The 27,011-nt window shown below is 42.1% G+C and overlaps 1 protein-coding gene across 1 annotated transcript in view; it reads left to right on the top strand.

Annotated features, from left to right (window-relative positions):
• LOC122792253 (digestive cysteine proteinase 2-like) overlaps nucleotides 1-27,011 on the top strand; it is a 266,381-nt gene that overhangs the window by 204,848 nt on the left and 34,522 nt on the right. The window contains exon 9 of the mRNA XM_044060003.1: nucleotides 17,196-17,357. Within this exon, the coding sequence (XP_043915938.1) occupies nucleotides 17,196-17,357 (162 nt within the window). The remainder of the gene's footprint in view (nucleotides 1-17,195; nucleotides 17,358-27,011) is intronic.

Here is a 27,011-nt window from a genome sequence, read left to right as displayed (position 1 = left end):
AGTGAATACTTGGAAAATAAATTACAACCATTATATAGTCATCTGTCCCCCCAAATCCCATTGTGATTGGACAATTAGAAATGTTCATTAAGACCTGGTGGGAATAAACCTCCCAATCTAATCCAATTTTCCTTCTTATTTAGTATAGTATGCCATCTGACACTTTGCTTCCAGATGACTGGTTGTGACATTTTGACACCTAGATGCCTCTCCGTAGGGGCAAAACACTGGGAGGTAAATCATTACAAAAATAACAAATAGCTTATGGTCTGCATGTACATCAAACTATGATTAATGGGGAGGGGGGATACTGGTGGGTTGTGTCCCTTGTAGCAATTGTACTTTGTAAATGTGTAGTAAAATCCACTAGTAAGAACACACCTAAAGTTTTGATATCCATATATTGGGAAACTGCAGTACTGAGTGGGTCCTCTATTTAGTAACATGTACCTGCTTGCCTTTCTATGTGGGACCAACTTCTCATCCCCTCAGAATGCGAGTTTCTTAACATTTTACTGACATCAGAAATAAACTAGTGTCTAATGCTCTGCATTTCTCCCGTCCCCCCACAATTTTATCAACAATTTGTGCAGTGATATGTTTAATAGAATGTTCATAAAACTGGATGGCATAGCATACTAAATCCGAAAGAAACCTTGATTATTAGGTTGGGAGGTTTATTCCCACCAAGTTTTAAAAACACTTCTAATTGTCCAATCACAATGGGGTTTGGGGGACGGATGACTATAAAATGGCTGTAACCTTTCTAAGTATTCACTGATGAAGGCTTGATTGCCCAAACTGGTTTGATTTGATTACTTAGTTTAGCTGCATTTCATGCAGTTTATTATTTGGGCTGTTTACATTAAAATTGCTTTGGACTCCACCACTGTAGTGCTTGCAATGTTTTACTTTATTTAGATTTTTTTTTTGGGGGGGGGGGCATTGCACTTGAGGTACTTGCAAATATGCCACACACACACACACCCTCCCCAAGTGGTGAGGCAGTGAACGTCTTAAATAGACTCCATGGTCTAAGCTAGTTATTGAAGTCAGTAGTACTTTGCCATTTGTCTGTGAAGGATGGATCTCTGTAACTGAAGATTTATCAGCCTGGGTAAGGTCATTCCCCAAGGTTAGCCATATATTCCTTTGATTTATTAGAAGAGTGTTCAGTATTGCTCCTTGTTAAATGCTCTCATTTGACATGCCTGTGAAGCGTTCTTGCAGTTCTTTGCAAATACCTACTGTAGCAAATGTTATACTGTCCTGTCACACTGTACTTGCATAGAATGGGCATTAAAACCCCTAGCACATTACACGCAGGTAGCATGTTAGGGAATTTTTTTCCTGAATGTGTACAAAAGTGGTTTTGGCACCAGTAAACTGACTAAAGGTAAAAAGTGAGATTTCTTAGATTTGAGAAGGAACATTATCTAATTTCAGGAGGCCATGGGAATGAAATGGCAGTTTGGTGACTGTGTGGGATGATCGTGTAAGATGTCCTTCAAGGATGCATCTGCAGTCCTAATATATGGGTTGTCCTGCCTCAGGCAGCCCTCGGTCGGCCCGATTCCAAAGTCTGGGTCCGGCCTCGGCTGATGTCGCACTTCACCCAACGTCATAGCTCCTGGGGTATAAAGGCATCAGCCGACGCCATTTTCCTCCGTCTTTCTTGCCGCACGGTGCCCGAAGCAGAAGCTGTTGGCAAGTGCCGGTCTGTCAGATCCAGAGATTTCAGCTACCGAAGACTTCTAAAAAGCGAAGTACCCCGTTGGGGACTCTTCTTGCCTCAGCCGATGTCAGAAAAAGTAAATTGTTTAACTTGTGGGAAACAAATACCTCCTAAGGATTTCCACTCTTACTGCCTTCCTTGCTTAGGCCCAGACCACAACGTATCAGCTTGTTTAGCCTGTGCCTCCTTCAACCAATGGACACTTAGACGTCGGTCGGAGTTTGCAGAAGAGTTTTTTGGTCCCGCTTTTGCATATAAAATGCCATCGGACACTCCTACTCATTTAGCTAAAAAACGCAAGGAAAAGGACCGACACTTGCGGCCCGCGGTTTCGGCTGAAACCATGGTTAGGCCTACCGCGAGTGTCTCTGTTTCGGCTGAAACAGAGTCCTCGGTTCTTCCTCCGGCCGCAAGCAGGCCTCCGATGACCGAGGCCTCAGAGGCCCCGGCGGAGTCGGCTACAGAAATTCCTACCGAGGAAGCAGGCACACTACAATTGTCAGACACCATTCCGTTGGACATTTCTACTCCTGCACGTGGGGCAGCTAGACCCCCTGCTTCTATGTCCATTAAGGCCTTCTCCAGGGCTAAAGCAGCTAAAATTTCCAAGGCCTTATCTACAAAAGCTCCACCTCACAGGCCTTCCTCAAGTTCTCAAATTCTCAGCCTTGCTGAGGACCTTATTTCTTTGATCAGGGATGGGATCCCAACCTCACCCAGACAGGGCCTCGCATCCCCCTCCTGAAAAAGGCCTAGGACTGAACCTCCTGAACCTCTTTCCTCTGACTATTCCTCAGATGGATCAGACCATCAGGAAGGCCCATACTCACCTTATGAGGATTCGGATGCAGAGGACTCCATTCCTTCTGCCTCCCCCCCAGAAGAATTTTCATTTGGGGAAACTACATTCAATGAGGGAACATTTCCAATGGCAGGGTCAGGACTTCTCTGATTCTAGGAAAAGGCTAAGGACATTTTTACACTTACCACAGCATAGGCCTCTAGCCATACCCACCAGTTCTTTCAGTTGTTGATGCATACAATGATGCCTGTTCAGCCCCTGATTCTCTTCCCCCGGCACCTGCCAAACCTGACAGATATTACAGGGTCCCGGATTCTCATTTCCACTTGTACAAGGCCCACGCTGCAGATCCAGAAACCATTTCTCAGGGTCCCAAGGGTGTTGCAGCTGCCTCTGCCAAAAACCACCTACCCTCTGAAAGAGAATCAAGAGCATTAGAGAGATGGGGTAAAAAAGTGTATACATCTGCTACTCTTTCTGCCAGGGCTTTAAACTGTCAATTTCACATGATACAGTACCAGGAATTTTTGTTAGATCAGCTAAATAAAAAGCTTTCCTCTCCTGAACCTTTAGACCGTAAGTCCCTTCAGGAGTTGCTACATAATTCTCAGCAGGTCAGTAATCATTTTTTAAAATGCGGCTATGATGCACTGGAGGCTTCATTTAGATCAGCTATGACTGGAGCTGTGATTCGAAGGCATGCCTGGCTAAAAGAGCAATCCTTACCAGACCATGTAAAATCTAAACTCCTAGATGCTCCTATGGAGAAACAAAGTTTATTTGGCTCCCCTGCACAGGAGGTACTAAAGAAAGTGGAAGAAAAGGCAAAATCTGTGCAAACTGTCAAGGATTTTCTGCAGGTCCAACCCCCGAGGTTCAGCAGAAATTGGCCTTCAAAGAATTTGTCCTTTCCAGACACCACCAGAGCACAGAGGCAGAAATAGGCGCCCAAGAGGCAGAGGTCAATCAAGGGGTGCCTACAGGGGCAGTCAGTGGCAACCTGACAACCAGAGGAGTACCTCGACATCTGCGACTGCAACCACTTCCACAGGACAGACACAATGACTTGGCTCTGATTCCGCCTACCAGGGAACAATCGCCCTTGGGTGGAAAGTTAGCTTTATTTTCAAAAAACTGGCATTGCATCACAGGAGACTAATGGACTTTGCAAACAATAGACAAAGGCTACAGGTTTCATTTCCACACTTTACCAAAAAAGAGAGGAATGCAAAACCTTCCACCAAGCCAGAAGACAGAGGCTCTAAAACAGGTCATCAACTTACTAAGGATGAGAGCAATAGAAAAGGTACCATCTATGGAACAAGGCCAAGGATTTTACTCCAGACTATTCCTTGTACCAAGAAAAGAAACTCAATGGAGGCCTATTCTCGACTTGTCCGCACTGAACACATATCTCATTGTACCAAAATTCAAGATGCTGACCTTACAGCAACTTCTTCCCATGTTGGGCAAGGAGTCTTGACTGGTGACTCTAGATCTCAAGGAGGCATACCTGCACGTCCCTATACGACCAGATTGCAGAAGACACCTCAGATTTCTTGCAGGATCAGAGCAGTATCAATTCTCAGCATTGCCCTTTGGCTTATCTACTGCACCCAGAGTATTCACGAAATGCCTGGCATCAGTAATTGCACATTGCAGGCTTCAGGGAATTCAAATCTACCCATACCTGGACGACTGCCTAATACAAGCGGACAACAAAACAGAAATAATAAAGGATTTGGCCTATGTCATACAACTGCTACAAGCTTTGGGATACACAGTCAACATACAAAAGTCAAGACTAGTGCCATCTCAAATGATAACATTTTTGGGTGCAGAACTGGACACTAACTCAGATTGTTTTTCTCACAGAAGAAAAACAAAAACAACTTCCAGTCTACTTCACGGCATTAAGACAAACTCAGCTTACTGCAAGGAAAGTCCTGCAGGCCCTGGGTTACATGGCATCCTGCATAATCTTGATACCACATGCCAGACTACATATGAGGAAATTACAGTGGTACCTAAGAAATGTATGGTCTCAACACAGACACAGTCTAGAAACCATGATACCAATCATTCCATGCCTGAAAAAGGAATTCCTGTGGTGGGCTCAGGCCTGCAAGACCAACAGAGGGTTGCCTTTCCACAAACCACAACCAAGGCAGACCATCACCACGGACGCCTCAGACCTAGGCTGGGGCACACACATGGAAGACAAGTGTATCCAAGGCCTATGGTCCCAAGACCAGCTGAATCTACATACAAATCTAAAGGAGATGCTGGCAGTGAAGCATGCAATAGAGGCATTCAAATCATTCCTTCAGCAAGGACCCCTGCTGATAAGGACGGACAATACCACAGTCATGTGGTACATCAACAAACAGGGAGGCACGCACTCCTACCCTTTATGCCGGATGGCAATGGAGCTGTGGAACCTAGGCCTGAATCTCAACATTCAACTGCAGGCCAAATTTGTACCAGGAAAAGAGAATATACTAGCAGACAAATTAAGCAGAACTACCACGGATGCTCACTAATGGATGCTGCATCCAGATATCTTCAAAACCATAACAAAGACATGGGGAATGCCAGAAGTAGACCTGTTCGCCTCCCCACTCAACCACCAACTGAAGAAATTCTGCTCAAGAGAATACCACCCACAAGCCTGGAGGGGTGGACTCACTTTCTTTCAGCTGGAAGGCCCTGACAGTTTATGCCTTCCCACCTCTCCCATTGATGTACAAAGTTCTACTGAAAATCAGGGAGGAACAGCCAAAGGTAATTCTGATAGCTCCAGACTGGCCAAGGCAACATTGGTATCGGTTACTGAGAAGCATGTCTCTGACGAACCCATGGCCTCTACCTCTATGGCCTTTACTTCTAACACAGAACAACTACAAGAACCTGCATCCAAACTTAAAAACTCTGCAGCTAACCGCCTGGAAAATTGCATAAAACAAAACCAGCCTGCTTTATCTCAAAGTCAAGGATATTATCCTGGAGGCTCGCAGACCCTCCACAAGGAAAACATACTCCGCCAAATGGAAGAGATTCCTCATTTGGAGTGCATCAAAGGGAACAGATGTCACGATTGCAAACATAGCACACATTCTAGAATACTTAGCAGAACTGTTCCACAATGGCCTGTCCTATTCTTCCATTAAGATTCATGCTTCAGCAATTTCAGCAGAGTACAACATGGATCCTCCTATCTTCTCAACCTCTCCTCAGACAATTTCTAAGAGGGATCAAAAATGTAAAACCTCCAAGGAAACCACCTCTGCCTGCATGGGATCTCAATTTTGTGCTGGAAAAATGAACACTTCCCCCTTTTGAACCAGCTGCATCAGCAGACTTGCAGTTCTTATCTTGGAAAACTGCCTTCCTCCTGGCAATCACTTCTGCTAGAAGGGTTTCAGAGCTACAGGCATTAATGGCAGTACAGCCTTTCCTTATTTTTCACCAGGATAGAGTGTCTCTGAGAACCAATCCTACTTTCATGCCAAAGGTGGTATCCAGGGTATCCTTGAACCAAGCTATTCATTTACCTACGTTCTTCCCTAACCCACAGAACAGGGGGGGAAAAACTACTACACACCTTAGATGTACATAGACAACTGCGCTACTACCTGGACAGAACTAAGACCAGCAGAAAAACTGACCAGCTTCTGGTAGCATATGCAACAGGAGTGCAAGGAAAAGCAATTTCCAAACAGACAATTTCAAAATGGATAGGAAATTGCATTCGATTCTGCTACTCTTTTCATAGAAAGACAACTCCTGAAAATATCAGGCCTCCCTCCACAAGGGCTACAGCCACCACTACAGCTTTTCTACGAGGAGTGGCTACCAAAGACTATTTTAGAAGCTGCTACTTGGAGCTCCATGCATACATTTGCCAAGCATTACAATCTTCCCTTATACTCCAGATCCCGAGCTGGCTTTGCAACTGCAGTTTTACAAGGGATCTTAACTACACCATCTTTATCTTAGTGCCTCCTCCCCCAGTTTGGCTATGGTATTCTACCCATATGTTAGGACTGCAGATGCATCCTTGAAGGACATAGTACAGTTTTGTACCTACCATAAATGTAGATGTCCGATAGGTATGCATCTGCAGTCAGGATTACCCACCCTCCTTCCCCTCTGTGGTATTCCTAGGGTGCTTACCCCTCTTTCACCTAACTGGGGGAATCTATTATGGTGTATTTGTTTATGTATATATGTATATATATATTTTTTGTTTGCTACTGTTTGGAATTTTCAGCATTTATCCAAATTTAGCCTTCCTAGAGGGCACCTGGCATCTGGGGCAAGAAACACTGAGGAAAATGGCGTTGGCTGATGCCTTTATACCCCAGGAGCTATGACGTCGGGTGAAGTGCGACATCAGCCGAGGCCGGACCCATACTTTGGAATCGGGCCAACCGAGGGCTGCCTGAGGCAGGACAACCCATATGTTAGGACTGCAGATGCATACCTATCGGACATCTACATTTATGGTAGGTACAAAACTGTACTTTCCTCTACTCTGGCCTAAATCTTCATATAAAACATTTAATTTTTGTTTGTATCCTCTGCATCTGAACTTGTATATTTTTTGATACTGTCCATTTGGCATTTTAATGTTAGGTCTTTGTAGAATTTGCAAAAATGTCTTTGGTGGTGGTTCTGTTCAGTTTACTTGTTTCCCAGTTATCCAACTACTACTAGCTTATTTTATACTTTGTATTTATCTGCATATCTAAGTTTTTCTACCTATGCTGATACCTTTAGTTCATTTACAGTAGTGTACAATAGATCTGGTCTTTTGTGATGCTCCATTTATATTTTTGTTCTGTTCCCGCTTTTGTCTCAATTGCTTTATAGTTTTCTCTAGGTGATGCTTTGGCATTTGATTTCTTCCCTTGTTGCTGTGTGTTTGTGGTCAGACTATCTGAAATTTGTGAGATACAATAGAAACATGATATTTCTGTGGCAACTAAATTAACAGTCTCTATTTACGGTGTTTAATCAGACTTGTAACATTTTGTGTCTTACTTTCTGTAATCTACTTTCAAAATTTTTTTATACCTATCCATCTCAAAATTGAGCAATTCTTGCCTTGGATCACTTTCTTCTAAACTGAGGGCATATTCTATTTCCTGCAGGCATTCTACAAAAAGTTCCAGAATGCTTTCCGATGACATTCTAAGCTGCATTCTGCATCCATTGCCAACTTGCACCACAACATTGACTCAACAGTTTTTCTCCTTCCTTGTTGTGCGGCTCCAACAGAAGATTTATTCTGGTTTGCTACTGAAGACTCCAGAGCATCTTCATGTGGCATCAGATTATCAGATGCTTCCTGTTCCATTTGTTTCCCCTTTGTTTGGGACTTAATGTTTCGTCATGCTGTGACTGGAGTTGATTTTTCTACAGTAAATCCTTTGCAGGTGATCCATAACTATCAGTTTCTATTTCATTCTTTTCCATTACTAATCCTTTTTTCTGCTCTCCCCCTTTCTTTTTTTGTATTGTGATTTTTTTTTCATATCCAGGTGCCTTTGCCTGCATTTCTCTCCAAGTCTTTGCTGTTTTTTGTATTTTTTGCTTTCTCTTTTCTATAAATATTGCACTGTATTAAAATCTCTTCAGTGTTCAGATCTTTATGGTGCTTTTGGTATGTCAGTTTTTTGTAGACTATACCTCCTCCAACAGAGGCCATCCTCCCCCTGAGGTTGACCTAACCCCACTGTAGGAATGTTTGTGTCTTGTGGATTCTGTGCCTTCATTTTTCCCATCCTGGCACCAGTGTGCACATCTGGACTGGTCATGTTTTATCCTGGGACTTGTGCACCTACCTGTGTCCATGATGTATGCCAAAACTTGAGAATGAATTCAGTTCCAGCAGTACTATCCTTTTCTTGCTAATTTTTCTGTTTAGTCAGATCTCCTGTTGACTGTAGTATGAAGTGACCAATGTAAACCGTACTCCACAGAGCATACTTTGCCATTGTGTACAAAGGTCAGTACTATGCAAGCCAACATTCTGGTACTGACCATGTTTTATTTTCTCTTGCCTGATTTTAACTTCAGTATTCTAAGCTGCATTATTGCAAGCATTTGTCATGTTTCCTTTCAGACCTTCGGTAGCTGGTACTGTAATCATAAAAACAAATTGCTTGTATGTACAGGTCTAGTATACATACCAACATAACCTAAGATTTATTGGAAGCAAGTGATGCATTTTGAAGAGACCCCATCAGTCAAGATATATTAGGTGCTGTCCTGGGAGGTGTACAATTGGCATAATCTCTTTTCAGCCTTTTATTTAGGTCAACTAGCAGCCATTAGCAGTCCTGCTTTGGTGCTGGGGCATGCATCTCTTGTGCCAGTCCATACTGTTATGTTAGACTCCTAATTACTAGCTACTGTGATTGCTAGAGGCTTTCCACATTTTGTAGAGTTTGGTACTTGTGCTCTCCCAGTTTCTGTTTACAAGTGGTTAAAACTGCCTTCAGGCATAATTCTTTTTTGACAGTATGAAATTAACTACATTGTTATAATTTTGCAACATTCTGTGAAAATATCCACTGTACAAGCTAGTATAAATTTTTGTATACTCACTGTAATATTAAACTTGTTGCATACTTGGTGTTCATAACTTGCATTATTGTAATTGCCTGTTCTTTGCACTTGAGTAATGCATATTCTCATTTAACATGTATGTAAACAAATGTATGGAAAGGCTCCTGCTTTTGGTGCCTGGACTACAAGCTTTTGAAGTATTGATCAAAACATGAGCTTTAACTCTATCCATTTGATGTAATGGATAGCACTCGCATCTCTCCATCTCTAGGTGCAGGAAGAAAAACCTTTGGAATGCATTACTTTTTTAAAACCATGGTTTTCTCCCTCATAACCGCAGGATAGCACCCAGTCCATAAAGGGATGGGAAATAGCAAAAAGGCATCACTTGTACTCCTTGTCACCAGTTTCCCCCACTGATAGTTGGGATTAAATGTTGTGGCTGTCCATCTCTACAAACATGAGATATCTACAGGCAGTGCACTTCCAGAAAGACTGGCTTAAGGAGGCTGTGCTAGAGCTTCTTGAAACAGAATTCATGACTGGCTCCCTTTGTCTTGTTTTTGGTGGTACTTGTCCTTACAAGAGCACACCCTTAAGGAAGATGAACCGATACCAGCACCAGGGTGGTGATGGACTTTTAGGTGGGTATGATCCCAAGTATCTCTCACATACCCCAACCACCACTTAGCCATTGCATGCGTGACCCCAGTATGAAGTGCACGCCTTCCCCTGGAGCTGCTTGTAAAAGAGGTCCTTGTCGCCCACAGGCCTAGCAAGGGAACACAAGTCCACCATTCAAAGGTTGAAAAATAAGAGGTTTTGCAGATCTCTTTGGTTATCCCTATCTGAGAGAGAGGAAAATGAGGTTTCCCTTATCTTGCATATTCCTAATGGGTTTCCCTTTAGCTAAGCTTTGGGTTTATGGAGACTCCTTTGTTACCTTCCATAAATGCCAATCCTGATTCCTTGACCATCTGATTTAGGGTCTAAAGCCTTGGACATAAGGGTGCAGTCTGCCTAGTCAGAGCTTGAGTCCTTTATCCTTCAGCATGTGTGTTCTGGCTCATTTGAGTGACTCAGTTGCTGAAAAAAATTAAGGGTACAAGGTGTAGCTGCATAAAATTTTCCTGTAGCTTCTGTAGTGGGCTGGGCTGTTCTGTGTCCTGATTTAATTTTGTGTGCAGTGATACTGTGGTTAACAATTTGGGTTGGAAGAATTGTTTGCAAGATGGAAGGTCTTTGATATTCCTTCACCTAGGATGAGTATAGTAGGATGAGTATAGTAGGCAATCTGAATTCACACTTTTTCCAAGGGACATGTTTTAGGCAAGCATCCTGAAGTGTGAACATCTCCAAAGATGAAAGGCTTAACTTCTGTAGATGGCTGTTATCCCCCTCTCCTTTGTGTACACATTTTTTTCCAGGGCATCTCCTACTGAGGAACCCTGAAACACTGGATGGATCTTCATTTCTTAAGCTGACTGTACTGCCCCAGCAGGTATTACTGTAGCCCAGGATTGTCTGAGTAGTGCGCTGCTTTAAAGAGCATTCGCAAGGGACTAAGTGGAATCTTGGTGTCGTAACAGACTTGTAGGCCTTCAGAATTTTTTATTGAAAAATGAAATAAAAAATGGGGATGTTTTTGCTCTGGAGAACACAGGATGGTAGTATCTACCTGGGTATGTATGATATTAAAAGTATTACAAGAATTACTATTTGGTCAGTATTTAGCCCAATTCAAAGTTTGCCACTGGTCACAAAGGTTTATTTTAAAATTCATTCATCCTTTAAGGCTGTCAATGCTCCCCCCTCGTAACATTGGGAAAACAAGAGCACCTTTTAAAATCAAATTTATTGCAACAGGGGTATCAGAGACTGCCCTCTGAATTTTTCTAATATTCTAATTTCCAGTTTTCATTAGGTTTGTGTATAATTTAGGCTGCGAACTGTATTGCAGCTTAGTGTATACAACTCTAGTCTAGTCTGCATAACTTTTCCTTATTTTGCTACTCATTAACTGACTTGAGGGGTCATTCTACAAACTGAAATACTAGGCAATCGCTTCTAAGATGGGGACACTTTGGCATTAAACAGTGCATGTTCGTATATACCGTAATACTTGCCAAAAGTGTATGAAAACAATGGAATATGTAATCTTTAAGCTTGTGATGAGCAGTACAATGGTGGTATAAATTAGGCTCTGTATAAGTACTATTGTAGTTTTTTTGTATGTACCTACTTTCGTCTGTATTGGAGCTTTTCTCCCCAGGACTCCATTGAAAACGGGTTCTTTTGGCCCAATGGACTATCCTGGTAAACCAACTGCAAATAAATAAATAAAAAATAAAATATAACTTCTGTGCATCACACCTGGATGAAGCCATTGTTCATACATTATGCGTACTTAAGTTCAGCAACCAAGCAACATAAATAGCAAAGGTTTAACCTAGTAAAAAAAAAAAAAAACTTGCGTGAAAGTTGCGCTAATGTGTGAACATGAACCCTTGCTGATGTACTGAAACTTTTTTGTAAACTATAAATTTACTGTTTTCATACATGTTAAAATCAGTTTGGAGTGTGACCAATGTAACATTGAAAATGTGCTGAAGCACCCACTATTAATACTTTGGTTTGAAAGGTATAAACATTTGTATTGAGATTTTGTTAGGCTTATTGAAGTTACAGTGCAGCTTTGCAGTGTGCAGTGGGCCAAATGTCCTTATCTTTTTCAACCATCAAAGAAATAGAACCAAGTATTTTGTCATTAACATTTTAAATTTGGTACAAACTTGAGCTTGTATAGAAATCTCCTCCTACCTTACAGTGAGTAAACATATGGTATTTTCTGCAACCTGTACTGAAATTGTGTGATTTCTAAATTTGGGTCTTGTACAGTAACCTAAATCTCACTCCAATGTAGTATTTTTGCCCTAAATGTTTTTCATAAGTCATCCTCTTATAAGAGAATTCAAATGGGGTGGATGACTAGAGACCAAAATATGCATTGAGGTGGGCTTTAAAACACACTTCTAGATGCACATACAAAAATTAGGGTAGTATATCAGCAGTGAGTTTGTGCTCAGTAATTGTTTAAAATGCAATAGGATATACTTTGGAATGTAAACAGTAATGCAAAATAATGCTTTAATACATTTGAGTAACTTGAGGCAAATCTGAGCACCCATCAGTAACTTGCAAGTAAAAGTCCTCAAACATGACTTTGGCATTGCAAAAAGTGTAATTTACTGCTGTAACTGGATTTATAGCCTTCTTATAAGGATGAAATGTTCATCTGGTAAATATAATCACATCTGTCTCTGTATTGAAGCTTTAAGGATTATTCCTAGAAAATGCCGTGCTCAGTGGCTAGACTTCTGTAGAGCTCTTGACGCCCTCCCTCAAAAGGGCTGTAGATTGGCCTTGAAAGTGAGGCCATAAGATTATTCTTGCCTATTTTTTATTTTTGAAAACTGGAGATGTCTGTATCATGCTACCTGTTAAAGTCCAGGAAGGAGTGCTCATAGGTTCATAGGGATTTACTAGGCTAATTACCACAAAGGCCTGTCTAAGCCTAGCCATGCATCCCTAATCTCTGACAAGTTCTGATACCTCTTAAGTGTAAGCAGGGGGTTGGGAGATGAACCATCATTGACATGGTCACTCCCCAGAAGTCTGAACATCTGGGTGTCAGTGCTCATGCATGTCGGGCACATAGTGACTGGGGTCTGCATAGTAGTATTGTTTTATTTCCTCCTGCTTGTTTGGTAGTTGCATATTCAAAATGTGTATGCCACTGTGGTGGTCTTTAGGGAGGAAGATCTCCCCATTAAACTCTTTTGACTGGCTATTGGTGGCCACATTAAAGAGCTGTATGGGTGTTGTCCCTGACTTGTGCTCCCTTGGTTGCAGATAATGGTGACCTATGTAAAATCACTTCCCTCAGTAGGTATTAGGACCTCTTCAATGCTTATTCTGGCTTGTTTGAGAATTAAGAGCATGGCCTTTGCACCCCAGATAAAGATAGTGTGTCCAGAGGACTTGCTTAGTTTTAATGTCTGTCTTAACAGGTGTTGCAACAGATGGAAATGTCTATAAGAGTGATCATCAAAGGCTTAAGAATTTTGTAGTTTCTCCAGGCCTTGGAGTGGATTGTCCCTACTGACATGCCTTTGGGTTTTCCTTCCTATAGCTGAACATGTTGCAGATTCTGATGGGTGCTTCCCTTGTGGGGAAAATTGGTTCCTACATAATTCAAGAGAAATTGCCATTATCCAAGAAGGCTTCAGAAGCAGAAAAAGACCAGAGCCCTTGTTAAACCAAAGTCCACTATGTGATGCCTAAAATAAGTAGGGCAGAATATATACTTTGTGGGGAGATGATATAAATCTGGCATCACCCTTACAGTGATTTGCAACTTGCAAGAGATAATCATGCTAGTGGAGTCTTCTCTCTTCATCCTGGAGAAGACTGGGTATTGCTGATTAGGGTCTTCAGGAGTTTGGTACAAACCTTTTCAATTTGCCATATGGGAGATGCCATTCCCGTCTGCTGAGTGCAGTAGTGAAAAGTAGAATTTGGATTTATCCTCCATCTTGAGGCTTTTTGTATGTGTCTGAACCTTTTAACATAATTTTAAAGACACCAGCTCATTGCTGGTTAGGCCTAGATGAGATGTGTAAGGCTCATTCATGTCCGTGGCAGTACAACCCCCTTAGTACAGGCCAAAAGTCAGTCATGGCTGAGGTAACAGGTTGTCTCTAGCTTTTTTGTCTTCTGGTTTAGTTCATTACCACTCACCCTTTCAGCAAGGATGGCACATGTGTGTTGTCTTTTGGATAGCACATGTATGAAGCCACCAAAAAGATTAACTTGTACTGTTTGGAGTGGTTGGGGGTGATGAGGTATCCTCTGCTTTACCATTCAGTGTGCAAGTTCTTGTCTAGGAATTTGTATTTGAATCTTGTTCTGTGGTTGGGTATATAGTTCAGACATTCTACCTATCCTGAACTGACCTAAAATGGTCTACTAGAGTAGGTTTTTTTTTTTTTTTTTTTTGGGGGTCTTCATCTTTGTTCCTTCTTTGTGACTCAGATTTTTTAAGATGTGATCCTGCTTGCTTGTCTTCAAAGTTTGCTGGTTTAGTTCATGCGAAGCTAATTTGGTTCTTTATGGCAGTTTTTGCATGCATAGTCTAGTGTTTCAGGGTCTTTGTAGGGATTGCTGTGTTTCCCTTTTTTTTTTTCTTAAAGGATCTGATGTCCCTTTTTAAGACTAATCTAAATTTCTTAAAACTGTTTTCTTAAACTAGGCCAACCATGGTCATGTTTCCTTTCTATGGAGGGAAAAGGGTCACCCTGGACATGCCCTGTTGAAGTTTCATTTCGGAGAACTAACTTTGCTCAAGGGAAGGGAGTTGGTTGCAAGGCAAACTCCACTATTGCAAACAGTCGTTTTGCTAATGGGTGGTAGACAATTTGTTAGAAAATGTGTTAAAACGTCACCTATGGTCCACTTCCAGTGCTTGTTTCAGAAAGGTCTGACATTGTCTGTCAGCTTTTTTCATAACCTGTGAAACTTGAGACCAAATAGAGGATGGATCCACCTTTTGAACCTTTTCAGGGTGCCTCTTGCACCCACTTTCGATATGAAAACTGCTGTGCTTTACATTTTGTCCAGTCATGTTCCAGCTGAGAACCCCAATAGTGGACTAAAAAACGCACACTTATTTGGTGTTTGAAGAGTTTAGTGGGCGACTTTCACTATCCCTTGTATCAGCATAGCCCCCCTCCCCCTTCATGTAGTAGCAACTGTTGGGGGAGTTCCTGAAAATGTAGACAAAATTGTGTCATTGTACAGTGCTGGTTTTACGGTTTTATAGGTTTACAGTGTACTTTCTGCAGCTGTATGGATTTACCTGTGCTTTCCTTATCAGGAGTGTTTATGGCATATACCAGCAGATGTATATACCCATGGGCATGGGAGCTTGAGAAATCAAATTAAAGGTGGGGGGGGGGGTCATTCCAGTTCTCCAACCACTGTGGCGTCTTCATGGATCAACTGATGTCTGATGGGCCATAAAAATAAGTATTAACATTTTCACTTCAGATATTTGTTTTTGCATAGATGTTATGTAGTCTTAGCTGCAGGGAATCGTCTATTTCCCCTCCTGCCCCCCTCCCCCCATAGCTGTGAGAAGACTGTACCTCTGTTGTTCCTGCTTCCCCACAGCTACAAGACTCTCCCCTCCTGCTTCCCTCATATGACCCTGCTGTGACAATACTGTCCCAAGTTGCAAGTTTGAATAGCTGTCCATTGGCTTGGACCCCCAACAGAGCATATAAAAATGTTTCCACTGCAATAGAATGTTCCGAGAGTGCCTCAGTTTTTATGCCCCAAAGAAAACATTTTTGGCAAACACATTTTACCGTACAAAAGTGTCCAATTTTCTCAGACCCCTCCCTTGCATTAGGGTGTATAGGCTGTAAGTGCTGATCACTGCAGAACTCTGCACAGGTATTGGTTCGTTTCAGGAATGCAGTAAGCTTAGTAGTATGCGGATTTCAGAAATGCGTTCCATTAGTGGCACAATAACGTATTTCTGTCCTACCAAAAGGAGATTTAAGTTTGAAGTGGGTGGTGCTGATGGGACAGTCTGCTAAGCAGTGATGTGATTTCAGAGATCTGCAGTGAGCTACTGCTGGAATTTCCTCTTCTCGTATTCATTTAGGGCAATGTAGAGGTTGCACTCTGTCTTCTAAAACCTTTGGTATCCAGTTAATTTTCCGCAGACTTTGGAGGGCCTAATTAATATGGATATGCTCCAGCAGTTTTCCGTGGTTCTGATTGCATAGTAAGCTTACCTCTTGCTGAGAAATGGGTGTGTGCAGTATCCATAATTTAAACATGGATGGCCTTGATGGTAAGGTAAACCCACTTTGTTTCTTCCTCTAGCAGTAGGCAAAGTAATCTTTAACTGGAATTTGCTGTGTAGGTGTGTTCACAAGTTTAAATATAAAAGGCACTGCAAGAGACCCCCAAAGTTTCTATCCAATTTGTGAAAGCAAACTGTCTGCAAATAGGGGGCAGTATGCAGTGGTTTGATGGCAACAGCAGTTTGATAGTAAAAACATCCTATGAGCAAAATTGTGAGATTGTGCTCTCCCTTACCCACAACTGTGAGATTGTACTCTCCCCTACCCACAGTGCTACCGGATATTTGTATCTGAAAGTGCGTCTTGGGGACGCATAGCAGAAAAGTGTAAAAGGCAATATGTGGCTGTGAACAGGAAGTGTAAATTGTAGAACAGGCAATAATTCAGTGGTGGTGATGCTGTCAAGTAGCAACAATTGCTGAATGTTTAATGCTAGCTTAAAGTGCAAAAAGACTAATACTAGACAATTTTGGTACAAAGCAAGGCTTAGTGCAGTCAACCCAACAAGGCAAGTGAAAAAGCAAAGTGGTGCAACTATAGTAAAGAATGCTAAACTGCAACAATTGATGGTAAAACCTGTCACTAGCCATGATCCCTTGACAGGTGGCTTGTAGTAGTGCCATGACTCTGCACTCTGCTCAATGTACTTGATGGTAGAATGGCCTTTCCTTCTCTCCTGTTCAGGTATGAACAGTGATCCACATCTCTGCAGAATAGAATGCTAAGATGCTATTTACATACAGCTATGATTTGCTGATGACAGGAACCTTTGAAACTGGGAACAGACATAGTAACAACCAACAGCAGAGTATGGCGACTGCTTCTCTTATCGGGAATGGCTCCAGTTCAGGCAAGTCAAAGACTTTACTTCAAGCATAGTAATCTGAACCCAGACGTAAAGGACTGCGTTAGCTACTTTCAAGAGCTGTGACTCAAAGTGCTTGCTTAAATGTGAACTTGGGTTGTTTTGAACCAAGCGTAAGAGATGCACTAAGTTTTATAGCACATCTTTAGATGGCTGCATATCGCATTGCTTCAAGTCTTGATGCACGTCTTGTCTTGGATAGTGTTTACGCATTTGGCATTGTTTTAGTATCCAGTATAATTTTCTTTTGTATGATTGCTAACTTGTCCACTTTTGTTTCAGACTGGTAACTTGGTTCGCTTGTCTGAACAGATGTTGGTGGACTGCACATGGGGTTTTGGAAACAATGCCTGTGATGGAGGAGAGGAGTGGCGAGCTTATGAGTGGGTCATGAAGCATGGTGGGATTGCTACATCTGATACATATGGACCCTACATGGGACAGGTTAGTTTTCAGTATGTGCATGCTTAAATGAATACTGCTACTCCAACTTGATTTAGTTGCGGATCTTGGGATTTGGTGTAATTTTTTGCCCTGCCTGATGCATAGCATGGCCTCTGTTTATGCCTTTGTTTGCCACCCTTTTCCTGATTTTAAAAGTAACACTAAGGCTGCCAAATCCTATTTTGAGTGGACAGTATTCCTTCTTGCTTGCCCTTTCACTCGCCCATATTTTGTTTAGTCTGTTTTTTCAGCCCTGTGGCTGTGTATACTTTTTTGCAATACACGTCCATTACTATTATAAACCACAAAGATTACCCCTACACCACCATTTTGTAAAACTGAGTATTTCCACCCTAGTCTCTACCTGACCTTCCACAGACTGACTGCCCTTAGACTGTAGATTTAGCATTAGTATCACTGTGAAATGGATAGGTAATTATAATGAATTTAACTGATGCACTTGTTTTCATGCATTTGGGGACTTGACTATGGCTGCTATAATCTGGCTAATTTCCAGTAAATGGTCAATGATTTTCATTATGATCATGGATTATACTGTACAAGCCAGGGGGAGTAATGCTGCACAGATGTCCAAGTGATTTGAAACCTTATCTAGGCACTTCCCTTAATGACGCTAGCTCAGTGGATTTTGGTTGAGCCTGCATTTAAATTTTATCAGAGCAGCCTTGTAATTGGCAATTTTCAGTAATTTGGTTTCAAACTATTAGCATGCTGGATTGGATAAGAGTTGTAATTTTTCACTGTGCTAGTTTTTGCAACCAGAGGAACCTGCAGTTAACTTGGGGATTTTCTGACTTCTGTTATTGAGGCACTAAATTGCCTTTAAGATGCTGAGCATAATCAGTACTGTAACTTGTCTAAGTGGAGTCCATTTTTCTTATTTTGAATGCAGTTTTGTAACTTGGCTCACATTAAAATATCCCATCATCCCTCCCCAGCATTTACAGAATTTCCCAAGCTTCTTACCAATTTGTACCTGCACTCTATCATGGATGTGAAATTTAGTGGTTCTACAAACTTCAGCACTAGTGACCTAAATCTAGCCAGCAAATGGGGCTTTTTGGAGGCAAAGGTTCTCAACTCCACATTCCCAGCATATGGAATAAGTTACAAGTCAAAAGTTATGTCCAAGACTTAGCTTGATTAGATGGGTTGACATATATATCCCAGCCCTGTGGCTCTTGTTGATCTGGGAAGTGAGCAATTAAGGAACTGAAGGGCAGTCAATTTCTGTATTTGTATGACTAATGCTAGATGTTTTTTGCCTAATATTGTTTATGATCTTAAGAAGGGAATAACAGAGCTGCTGCCCAAAACTTGAATATCTGCATATGTGAACAGATAAGGTCTGTACATGTGGAACCTGTTTACTTTGTAGATAATATAATTTGGAATTAATTTGCAAGGAAGTTTACTCTGCAGAAACATACAAACTGAATTTAAAGTTCTGAGGTGAAAGTTCCTTGTAGTTGTAGCCTTGGCTTTACCTGTTGATTTGGGTTCCCTTTTCGGTCTGTCTTTAGTGGGCAGACTGACAGTACAATTCACAGTAGCAATACAGTGCTAAATTATGAAGTATGTAATTCTGAAAGTCACTATACTGAAGTGAAAAATAGCCTTCAGGAAACTTGTAGAAAGTGAAATTTATATAGTTTATGATCCCCTCTCCATAAGTGAATGTCCTAACCATCCGAAATTCTTAGAGTAGCAGTCCCAGACTGGAGCAGCCAGCTGGGGGTGGGGGGGAAGAAGGTGATTTGGCTGACTTCCTCCTGTTATGGATGGAGGGGATTGATGTAAGCCCAGGAACAGAAGCCCAATTTGAGATCTTCATTCATGATCCTCCGAGCCAGTGACGGTCCTTTGTAGTCCCTATTGCAAGTCCAATCCCAAATGTATTGCAGGTAGTGTGCTTTTCACCATATCCAAAGGGAATGGGTGGACCGTCTTACCTTTTGAGCCAACAAATGGCTTGGTAGAGCAGCTGGGAAGATGTGATTGGTGGACCAAAGTATAAAAAAGTATGGTCTAATTTTAGTAAATGCTTCACTAGCTATGGTAAAGCAGTTGTGTAGTGTGCATTTTCTGAAGATTAATTTTTTATTTTATTTTAATTTACATTTGTTAACCGGGCCATTTTCAGTAGAGGCCCGGGAAGAAAAGCTCCACATAGACATACGCAATGAGACCTATTATTAATAAACACATTGATTAAAAACTAAAAGAAAAAACTAGTGATAAAAATATTAAGATAAAACAAGTTGATAAAGTTACAAACCAAGGATTATCATCTAAATGTCATGTCTAGAGAGAGGTCAGTTTTAATGTTTCTAACATAATTCAAACAAGCTTAGCCAAAGGCCCCTACTAAAAAGGAAAAAAAAGAAAAGTAACAAGTGGTAGGAGAAGACAGAGAAAACAAAAAGTGTGTGATAAGAGAGAGAGGAGAGGCAGAGGTCTAGAAGTGAGAGAAGAAAAATAAAAAGATAGACAAGATGCTATTGGAGAGGTAAGAGAAAGGGTTAGAGAATAGAAGGAATAGAAGGGAAAAGAGAGGTAGTTATTGGGTCTTGAGTACAAGATAGGTTAAGAAGGTCAGGAGAGGAGGGGAGAGAAGTCAGTCAGGTGTATTACATGAGCAAAGCCAGTGATTTTGGAAGTACAGTTTGATTTGTTTGAAGAGAGGTAAGGATGTGATTAGAGCTATATCCCTAGGTAGCAAATTCCATACTCTGCCTACAGTATTAGTGAATAAAGAGTCACCAGCTAAGTTGTGGGCCTTTATTGATTTGGTCAAGAGTTTAGAAGAGGAGCGAAGGGAAGTAAGATTGTTATATGGGAGTAAGAGCTGTGATAGAATAGGGGTGTTATCAGGTTGGTACAGAATTTTATGGGCAATAGTGAGTTGTGAGATTATAAGATGATTTTCTAGTTCTAGCCAGCCTAGCAGCTTCAAATTAAGACAGTGATGGGTTTTGAAAGGGTTACCAGTGGCAAAGCGGGCAATATTATTATAGCAGGTTGCAAGTTTGTTTAGGTTAGTTTTGTTGAGGTTGGTGAAGATAGGGGAGGCGTAAAAGTGAGTGGATATGAGATGGGAGTGGGCAATAGTAGCTCTAGCAGATGGGGTCAGAAATGGTTTAATACGGTATAGGGATCCGATCTTTCTGTTCACTGATTTGATGGTGTTAATGTGTTGATCAAAAGAGATTATCAATGGTTATGCCAAGCAGCTTAGTTGTAGAGTCAGGAGAGATGACTATGTTGTTGTTTGACAGGATAGTGAAATGTAATTGGGAGGTACGAGTGGTGGGGGAGAAGAGGAGGAGTTTAGTTTTTTTAGCATTAAGGAGGAGGTAACGTCTAGTAAACCATGTTTCCACAGTGTTGAAGATATTTTGGGTTAGTGAGATTAGGTTAGAAGAGGAGGATGCTGAACAAATAATAGTGGAGTCGTCAGCGTATTGAACGCAGGTGGCTTGGGGAATTACTGAGTTGAGATCGTTGATGAAGAGGGAGAAGAGAAGTGGGCCAAGAATAGAGCCCTGAGGGACTCCAATAGAAATGGGCAGTAAGGAGGAGATGTGGTTGTCCCAAAGAACGGCTTGTCTGTTGCTGAGATATGAATTAAACCATTTTATATTAAGTTATCAAATGAGAGGGATTCAAGAATAGTAATTAAAGCAGTGTGGTTAACCATGTCAAAAGCTTTTGAGAGATCAATGAATAGAGCAGAAGAGAAAAGGTTATTGCGATTGTTAGTATCAACAAAGGAAAGGAGGGCAGTGGTGGTGCTATGGTGGGGTCTAAAGCCATGTTGACAGTTAGCTATGATATTGTGTAGGGAGAGATACTGTACAAGTTGCTGATGAATACATTTCTCCATAATCTTTGCTAAAGGTGAGAGAAGAACAATTGGTCTAAAGTTTGAGAAGTCAATAGATTTACCGCCTTTATGTAGAGTGATAATATGAGAGACTTTCCAAATATCAAGGATGGTTCCCTCCTGGATGGTCCTATTTATAAGTATAGTTATAGGGTAAGCAATTTCTTTGGCTGCCTTTTGCAGATAAAGGGAAGGGAGCTTGTCGGCAGAGGGGGTGCAGGGTTTCAGTTTGGAGAGAAGTCTAAAGATGAAAGAGGTAGAGATAGGTTGTAGAGAGAAGTTGTAAGAGGAGTCTACTAGATTATTTGGAGGGTAGAAGTTATTAGTGTTCAGTTGACTGGCTAGAGTTTGAATGGTTTCAGTAAAGAAAGAGTTAAAAGCATTTGCAGTTTGGTGAGGGGTGTCTGGGTCAGCGTTTAGAGGGGAGGGAGTTTTGGCAGTTCCTGGTGATAGGAGTTTATTAATTGAGGACCAGAATTGTTTTGGTTTATTAAAATGTGTTTCTTGTAGTTCACAATAAAACTTTCTTTTGTCATTTATTATAGCTTTTTTGGTTAGGTTTCTAAGTTGGTGAAAATGAAGGAAATCCGAGTTAATTGTATGACATCTCCATTTGGCCCATACTTTGTTTTTACAGAGAATTAGTTTCTTAGTTTCATTTGAGAGCCAAGGGGCTGAATTAGTCTTCATTCTAATGGTTTGCTCAGGAGCATGTTTATTCAAAATAGAAAGAAAAGTGGAATTGAAGAATGATGCTGCTTCATTCAGTGGTAGTATTTTTAAGGGGTTCCAGTTACAAGCTCTGAGTTAGTGTTGAAATAGGTCAGTTTTGAAGTGTTTAGTTGAGCAAATATTTCTTATGTTAGGGAGGTGTAGATAGTCTGTCTTTTCTCTTGTAATATAGGTTAAGCAATGATCACTGAGATCAGGCATAGTTTCTACTTTATATGTAATGTTAGCTTTGTTTATGAGTATCCAGTCTAAAATGGTCTGTTTTACTATGTTTATTAAGCCTTGTAGTAGAGGTAATAGTTTGGGTGAAGCCATTTAGGTTAACATGTAAGGCGGGATTGTCAGAGTTAATAGCATTCCAGTCTATATTAAAGTCTCCAAGAATTATAGTTTCTTGGGGATAGTTAATGGATACCAAACTAAGAAAGTCTTCTAAGATTGGTATATTGTTGCCGGGTGGTATGTACATACAGATGATATAGAGGGCTTTCTTTGTATTTAGTTGGAGTTTAGTGATGATGGCTTCCACTTTACTGTCCTGGGTTGGACAGGCTGAAAGGGTAGAGATGTTGAGATGATTCTTAAACAAAATCGCTACACCAACACCCTTACGTTTAGTACGGTCCAGCCTTTGTATATTGTAGCCTGGGGGCATGATTTCTGTGTCTTTGGTGGCTGGATTAAGCCAGGTTTCACTGAGACAGAGAATGTCAAAACCATGAGTGTCTAGGAGGGCATGTAGGTAGGGTACTTTGTTTACACTACATATGTTAAGATGCCCTAAGAGTAGGGTATTGTTGGAGAGTGGTGTAGATGTTTGAATAGAAGAGTTTATGGGGCCAGGGTTGGGGTGAACCGTCCTGTAAGGTAGGGTCTTCAGGTATGGGAGTATCATCACTGTCTTGTAGGATAGGGTCACTGGTTATGGGAGTAAGGCTGCTGTTTAGAAGGATTAGAGGTTTCATTTTTTTTTCTGAGGGTAGGGTGTAGGTAAGATGAGAGTGTCTATGGAATTTAGGTACGTAGTAGCTTGATGTGGAGTTGCTATTTAGGAAAGAATTGAGAGTAGTGTGAAAGGAAGAGGTCTGTTTCTGTATATGAATAGGCTGAATAGGGAGTGGGTATTCTATGAAGGAAAGGAGGTAAGTAGAGAAGAGTGTAAGAGTAGTACTGAGAGTATAAGTTGTGTTAAGTTGAGGGTCATTTCTGTAAATAAGTAAGGTCGATGTGAATAAAAAGTGGAGGTGTATGCTTAAGGTTAACAAGGTGGTAGTATGTGTGTAAGCAGAAGGAAAAATAGCATGGATGTAAGAGAGATGTAAGGGATATTAAATGTATATAATTGGAGGGACAGGTTAAGTGAGTGGAGTGAAATAGGAAAAGGAGAGGAAAGAGGAGAGAGGGAGGTCTTGGGATAGGAGGGTTAGCAGTCAAAAGAGGAAAGTAGGAGGAGGCTGTGGTGTATGGAGAGGGGAGGGAATTTTTGGCGGGAAGGAGGAGGATAGGGTGGTATGGTAGTGGGTGGGACTAGAGAAGTATAAGGCTAGGACCTCTGGGGGTGGGTGAGATTTGGGGGTAGGGAGGGGAGCGCAGCGGGGCACACAGAGCAGACCAAGGAGGAAGGAAAAAGTATCAGGGAAAGCTTAGGAAAGCAAGGTAGGAGAGGGTAGCATAGGAGGAGAGAAAGAGAGAATATCAAAGGAGGAAAGGGATAGGGGTAGGAAAGGTGGGCAAAAATACTAGTCTGAGTGAAAGAGTGGATATGGTGACATATAGTGGTAAACAGTGAAGATGCAGTTAACAGGAGCTTCCAGATGTAGAACTAGAGTGTGGGGAGAGAGCAGGCTGAGTCGCAGTCGAAGGAAAGTGGGAGGAGGTAATACGGGAGTATGGGGGGGGGGTAGCTGCTTTAGGGGATGGGAATATGTTTACCGCATGAAACGCTTAACTGCAGCAAGAACTGACATTTCTATGAAGTGAAACCACCGTATGGGCAAAGTATCACCAGATGTCCTTCATTGTCACTGCTGTAGTATTCTTTACCTGATGGTATCTCAACATCTGACCAGTATTCCAGAGCCTTATGATTTTATAGTAATCACATGTATGCTCCCCACTCAAAGCGTAGGGCATAAGGGTGACTTATGGATGTATATACCTCAACTTTACTGCCAAGTCTGAACACTCCTGTGCTGGTTACTGACCTGTGTTTCAGATAAGTGCCCCATATTAATTTTGTGAGCTTACATGTCCAGAAAGGGAAACTCGGTGTGGGAGGCAGATTACCCATAAAGATCGCCATGAGCAGTGTCTTCTGTTTGAATGCTTCTCTTGACCATACACAGTGTGGCGGATCTTTGTCCTTAAGATGCTGTGTAGCTCTCTCCTTTGTTTACCCTGGAGAACTGACATCTTAAGTTGGCACAGGGTGCTGTGGTGGTGTTCCTGTCCCGAAGTTCAGCTGCTTGCCAAACTCTGGGTCTGATTCAGCTGTTGTACCACCTCCTCTGGACATCTCTCTTGAGGCTGAAACTCCAGAGGATCACCTGTTGGGACTCCTGTGCCCCAACCCTATCTGAGGCAGGCATGGATCTCACTTATGTCCACAGAGGCTGTGCAGACATCTGCTCTAGATGTTGAGGGGAACTTCTGATTTATTTCAGGGAGACTAAGGAGGATACTGCAGAAGTAGGTTGAGTGTAGGCAAGGGTCTGAACCTACTAGGGTATCTGGGGCAAACATCCTTCAAAGGAAGCAGCAAAAAAAAAAAAAAAAAGCACGTTTCTCCTGCTAAAGATCTCTGCATAAAATGCAGGATTTTAAAGCCATTAATGCATTAAACTCTTGGGTAAAGTCTACCCCAGGTATTTCTGTGCCTGCTCCACCTTGGTTATCTACCACACTCTAGGCCCAGAGAACAGAACTCTTCTGAATTGGATTCAAGAAAGTCTTTGCCATATTCCTCTCCAATCCTTTCTCCCTTGGATTATGGTTCTGAGGAGGAGAATTCAGTTTGCCAAAATTCTCCCTTGGAAGAACTCTCTATCCATCCTAATGGAATACTTTAAATGGGACTGTTCTCTGGTTTCTGACACTTTAAACTTTGGTATCCTAAGCTCCTCCAGATGAGTGCCTGAAGCCCTGTGCTGTATCTTTAGTCTTGGCTGTCCTAGATGGCTTTCGGCAGTTTCTGTAGCCCCAGATTCTCAACCTCCAGCCCCTAAGAAGCCTGATAGATTACATACAGTGCCAGAGTGTACATTCCTCTAAATGTCCCCTGATTGACCCTTCTGTAGTCTGTTCTGACAAACCCTCTAAACTTTTGCCTTCTACATTACAGGCAGCAGAGCTGTCACCTTGGCCTTTCGGGCTGTTATCAGACTCGTGTGACAAGGTATGTTGTAGTCCTTTCTCAGGTCTTTTTCAGGCTGTCTCGAATCTCTCTCTGAAGGGAGGGCGTCTACCCCAAGTAGCTCGCCATTCTGAATGTAGTTATGCAGCTGATGCCTCCTCTAGGGCTGCTGCATTTGGTTAAGTTTTGAGACCTTACTCTTTAGTATTGTCTGATACTAAAACTAAATTGTTGTATGCTCTTGACAGTAAGAAACTGTTTGGCTCTGCAGCTGCTGAGCTCTGAGTCTCTTCAGGATAACAGCCAGTCCTTGCAGGATTTGAAGCATACTTTCCTCCTGTTTTAAGTTCTAGAGGAATTATCCGTCTAAATTTGTCTAGTTTGCTGACTGCCTTGACACCCCCCCCCCCCTAAAGGTAAGAAGGGTTCCAAGCAGATGTCCTTCAAGGATGCATCTGCAGTCATAACAAATGGGTTGTCCTGTCGTCAGGCAGCCCTTCGGTCGGCCGGATTCCAAAGTCTGGGTCCAGCTTCGGCTGATGTCGCACTTCACCCGACGTCATCTCTGCTGGTCTTCGGGTATAAAGGAATCAGCCGACACCATTTTCCTCAGTCTTTCTTGCCGCGTGGCGCCCGAAGCAGAAGCTGTTCGCAAGTGCCGGTCGGTCAGATCCAGAGATTACTACTACCGAATACTACTTCGAAGACTTCTAAAAAGCCAAGTACCCCGTTGGGGACTCTTTCTTGCCTCAGCCGATGTCAGAAAAAGTAAATAACTGTTTAACTTGTGGGAAACAAATACCTCAAAGATTACTGCCTACCTTGTTTAGGCCCAGACCACGACGTAGCAGCCTGTTTAGCCTGTGCTTCCTTCAACCGTCGAACGCTTAGGCGTCGGTCTGAGTTTGCTGAACAGTTTTTTGGCTCAGATTTTGCGTACATTATGCCGTCGGATCCTCCGACTACCCAAATTGTTAAACGCAAAGAAAAAGTCCGACACTCGCGGTCCGCGGTTTCGGCCGAAACCACAGTTAAGCAAGCCGCGAGTGTCTCTGTTTCGGCCGAAACCGAGAAAACGGGTCAATCTTCAGCCGAATCCATGACTACTACTGAGGCTCCTGCTACCTTAGTTGAATCGGCCTCTGAAGTTTTGCCTACTACTGTGGTTCCTAGTGAATTATCAGACACCATCCCTTTGGATGTCTCTACCCCAGCACATGGTGCTGCTAGGCCTCCTGCAGCCATTTCTATAAAGGCCTTTGCCTGGGCTAAAGCAGCCAAAACTGTTAAATCAGTGCCTGTTAAGACCCCCTCACATAGGCCCACTTCTAGTTCACAAATGCTTACTCTGGCAGAGGATTTAATCTCCTTAATTAGGGGATCCCAATCTCACCCAGACAGGGCCTCTCAGCCTCCAGAAAAGAGACCTAGAGCAGACCCCCCCCGAGCCAGTGTCCTCTGATTCTTCGGATGACTCAGACATTACAGATCAGCCAGAGGCTCCTTTTTCTACTTATGAAGATTCCGATGCTGAAGAATCCATTCCATCTGCCTCTCCACCAGAGGAATTTTCCTTTGGGGAAACCTTACATGCCATGAGAGAACAATTCCAATGGCAGGGACAAGATTTCTCAGATTCAAGAAAAAGGCTTAGGACCTTTCT

Source organism: Protopterus annectens, chromosome 1.part2 (genome assembly GCF_019279795.1).
Source record: "Protopterus annectens isolate FY-2018-M chromosome 1.part2, PAN1.0, whole genome shotgun sequence".
Classification (NCBI taxonomy): Eukaryota; Metazoa; Chordata; order Ceratodontiformes; family Protopteridae; genus Protopterus; species Protopterus annectens.
The sequence above is the reverse complement of the archived record's forward strand: the minus strand, read 5'-3'. Positions and strand labels throughout refer to the sequence as shown.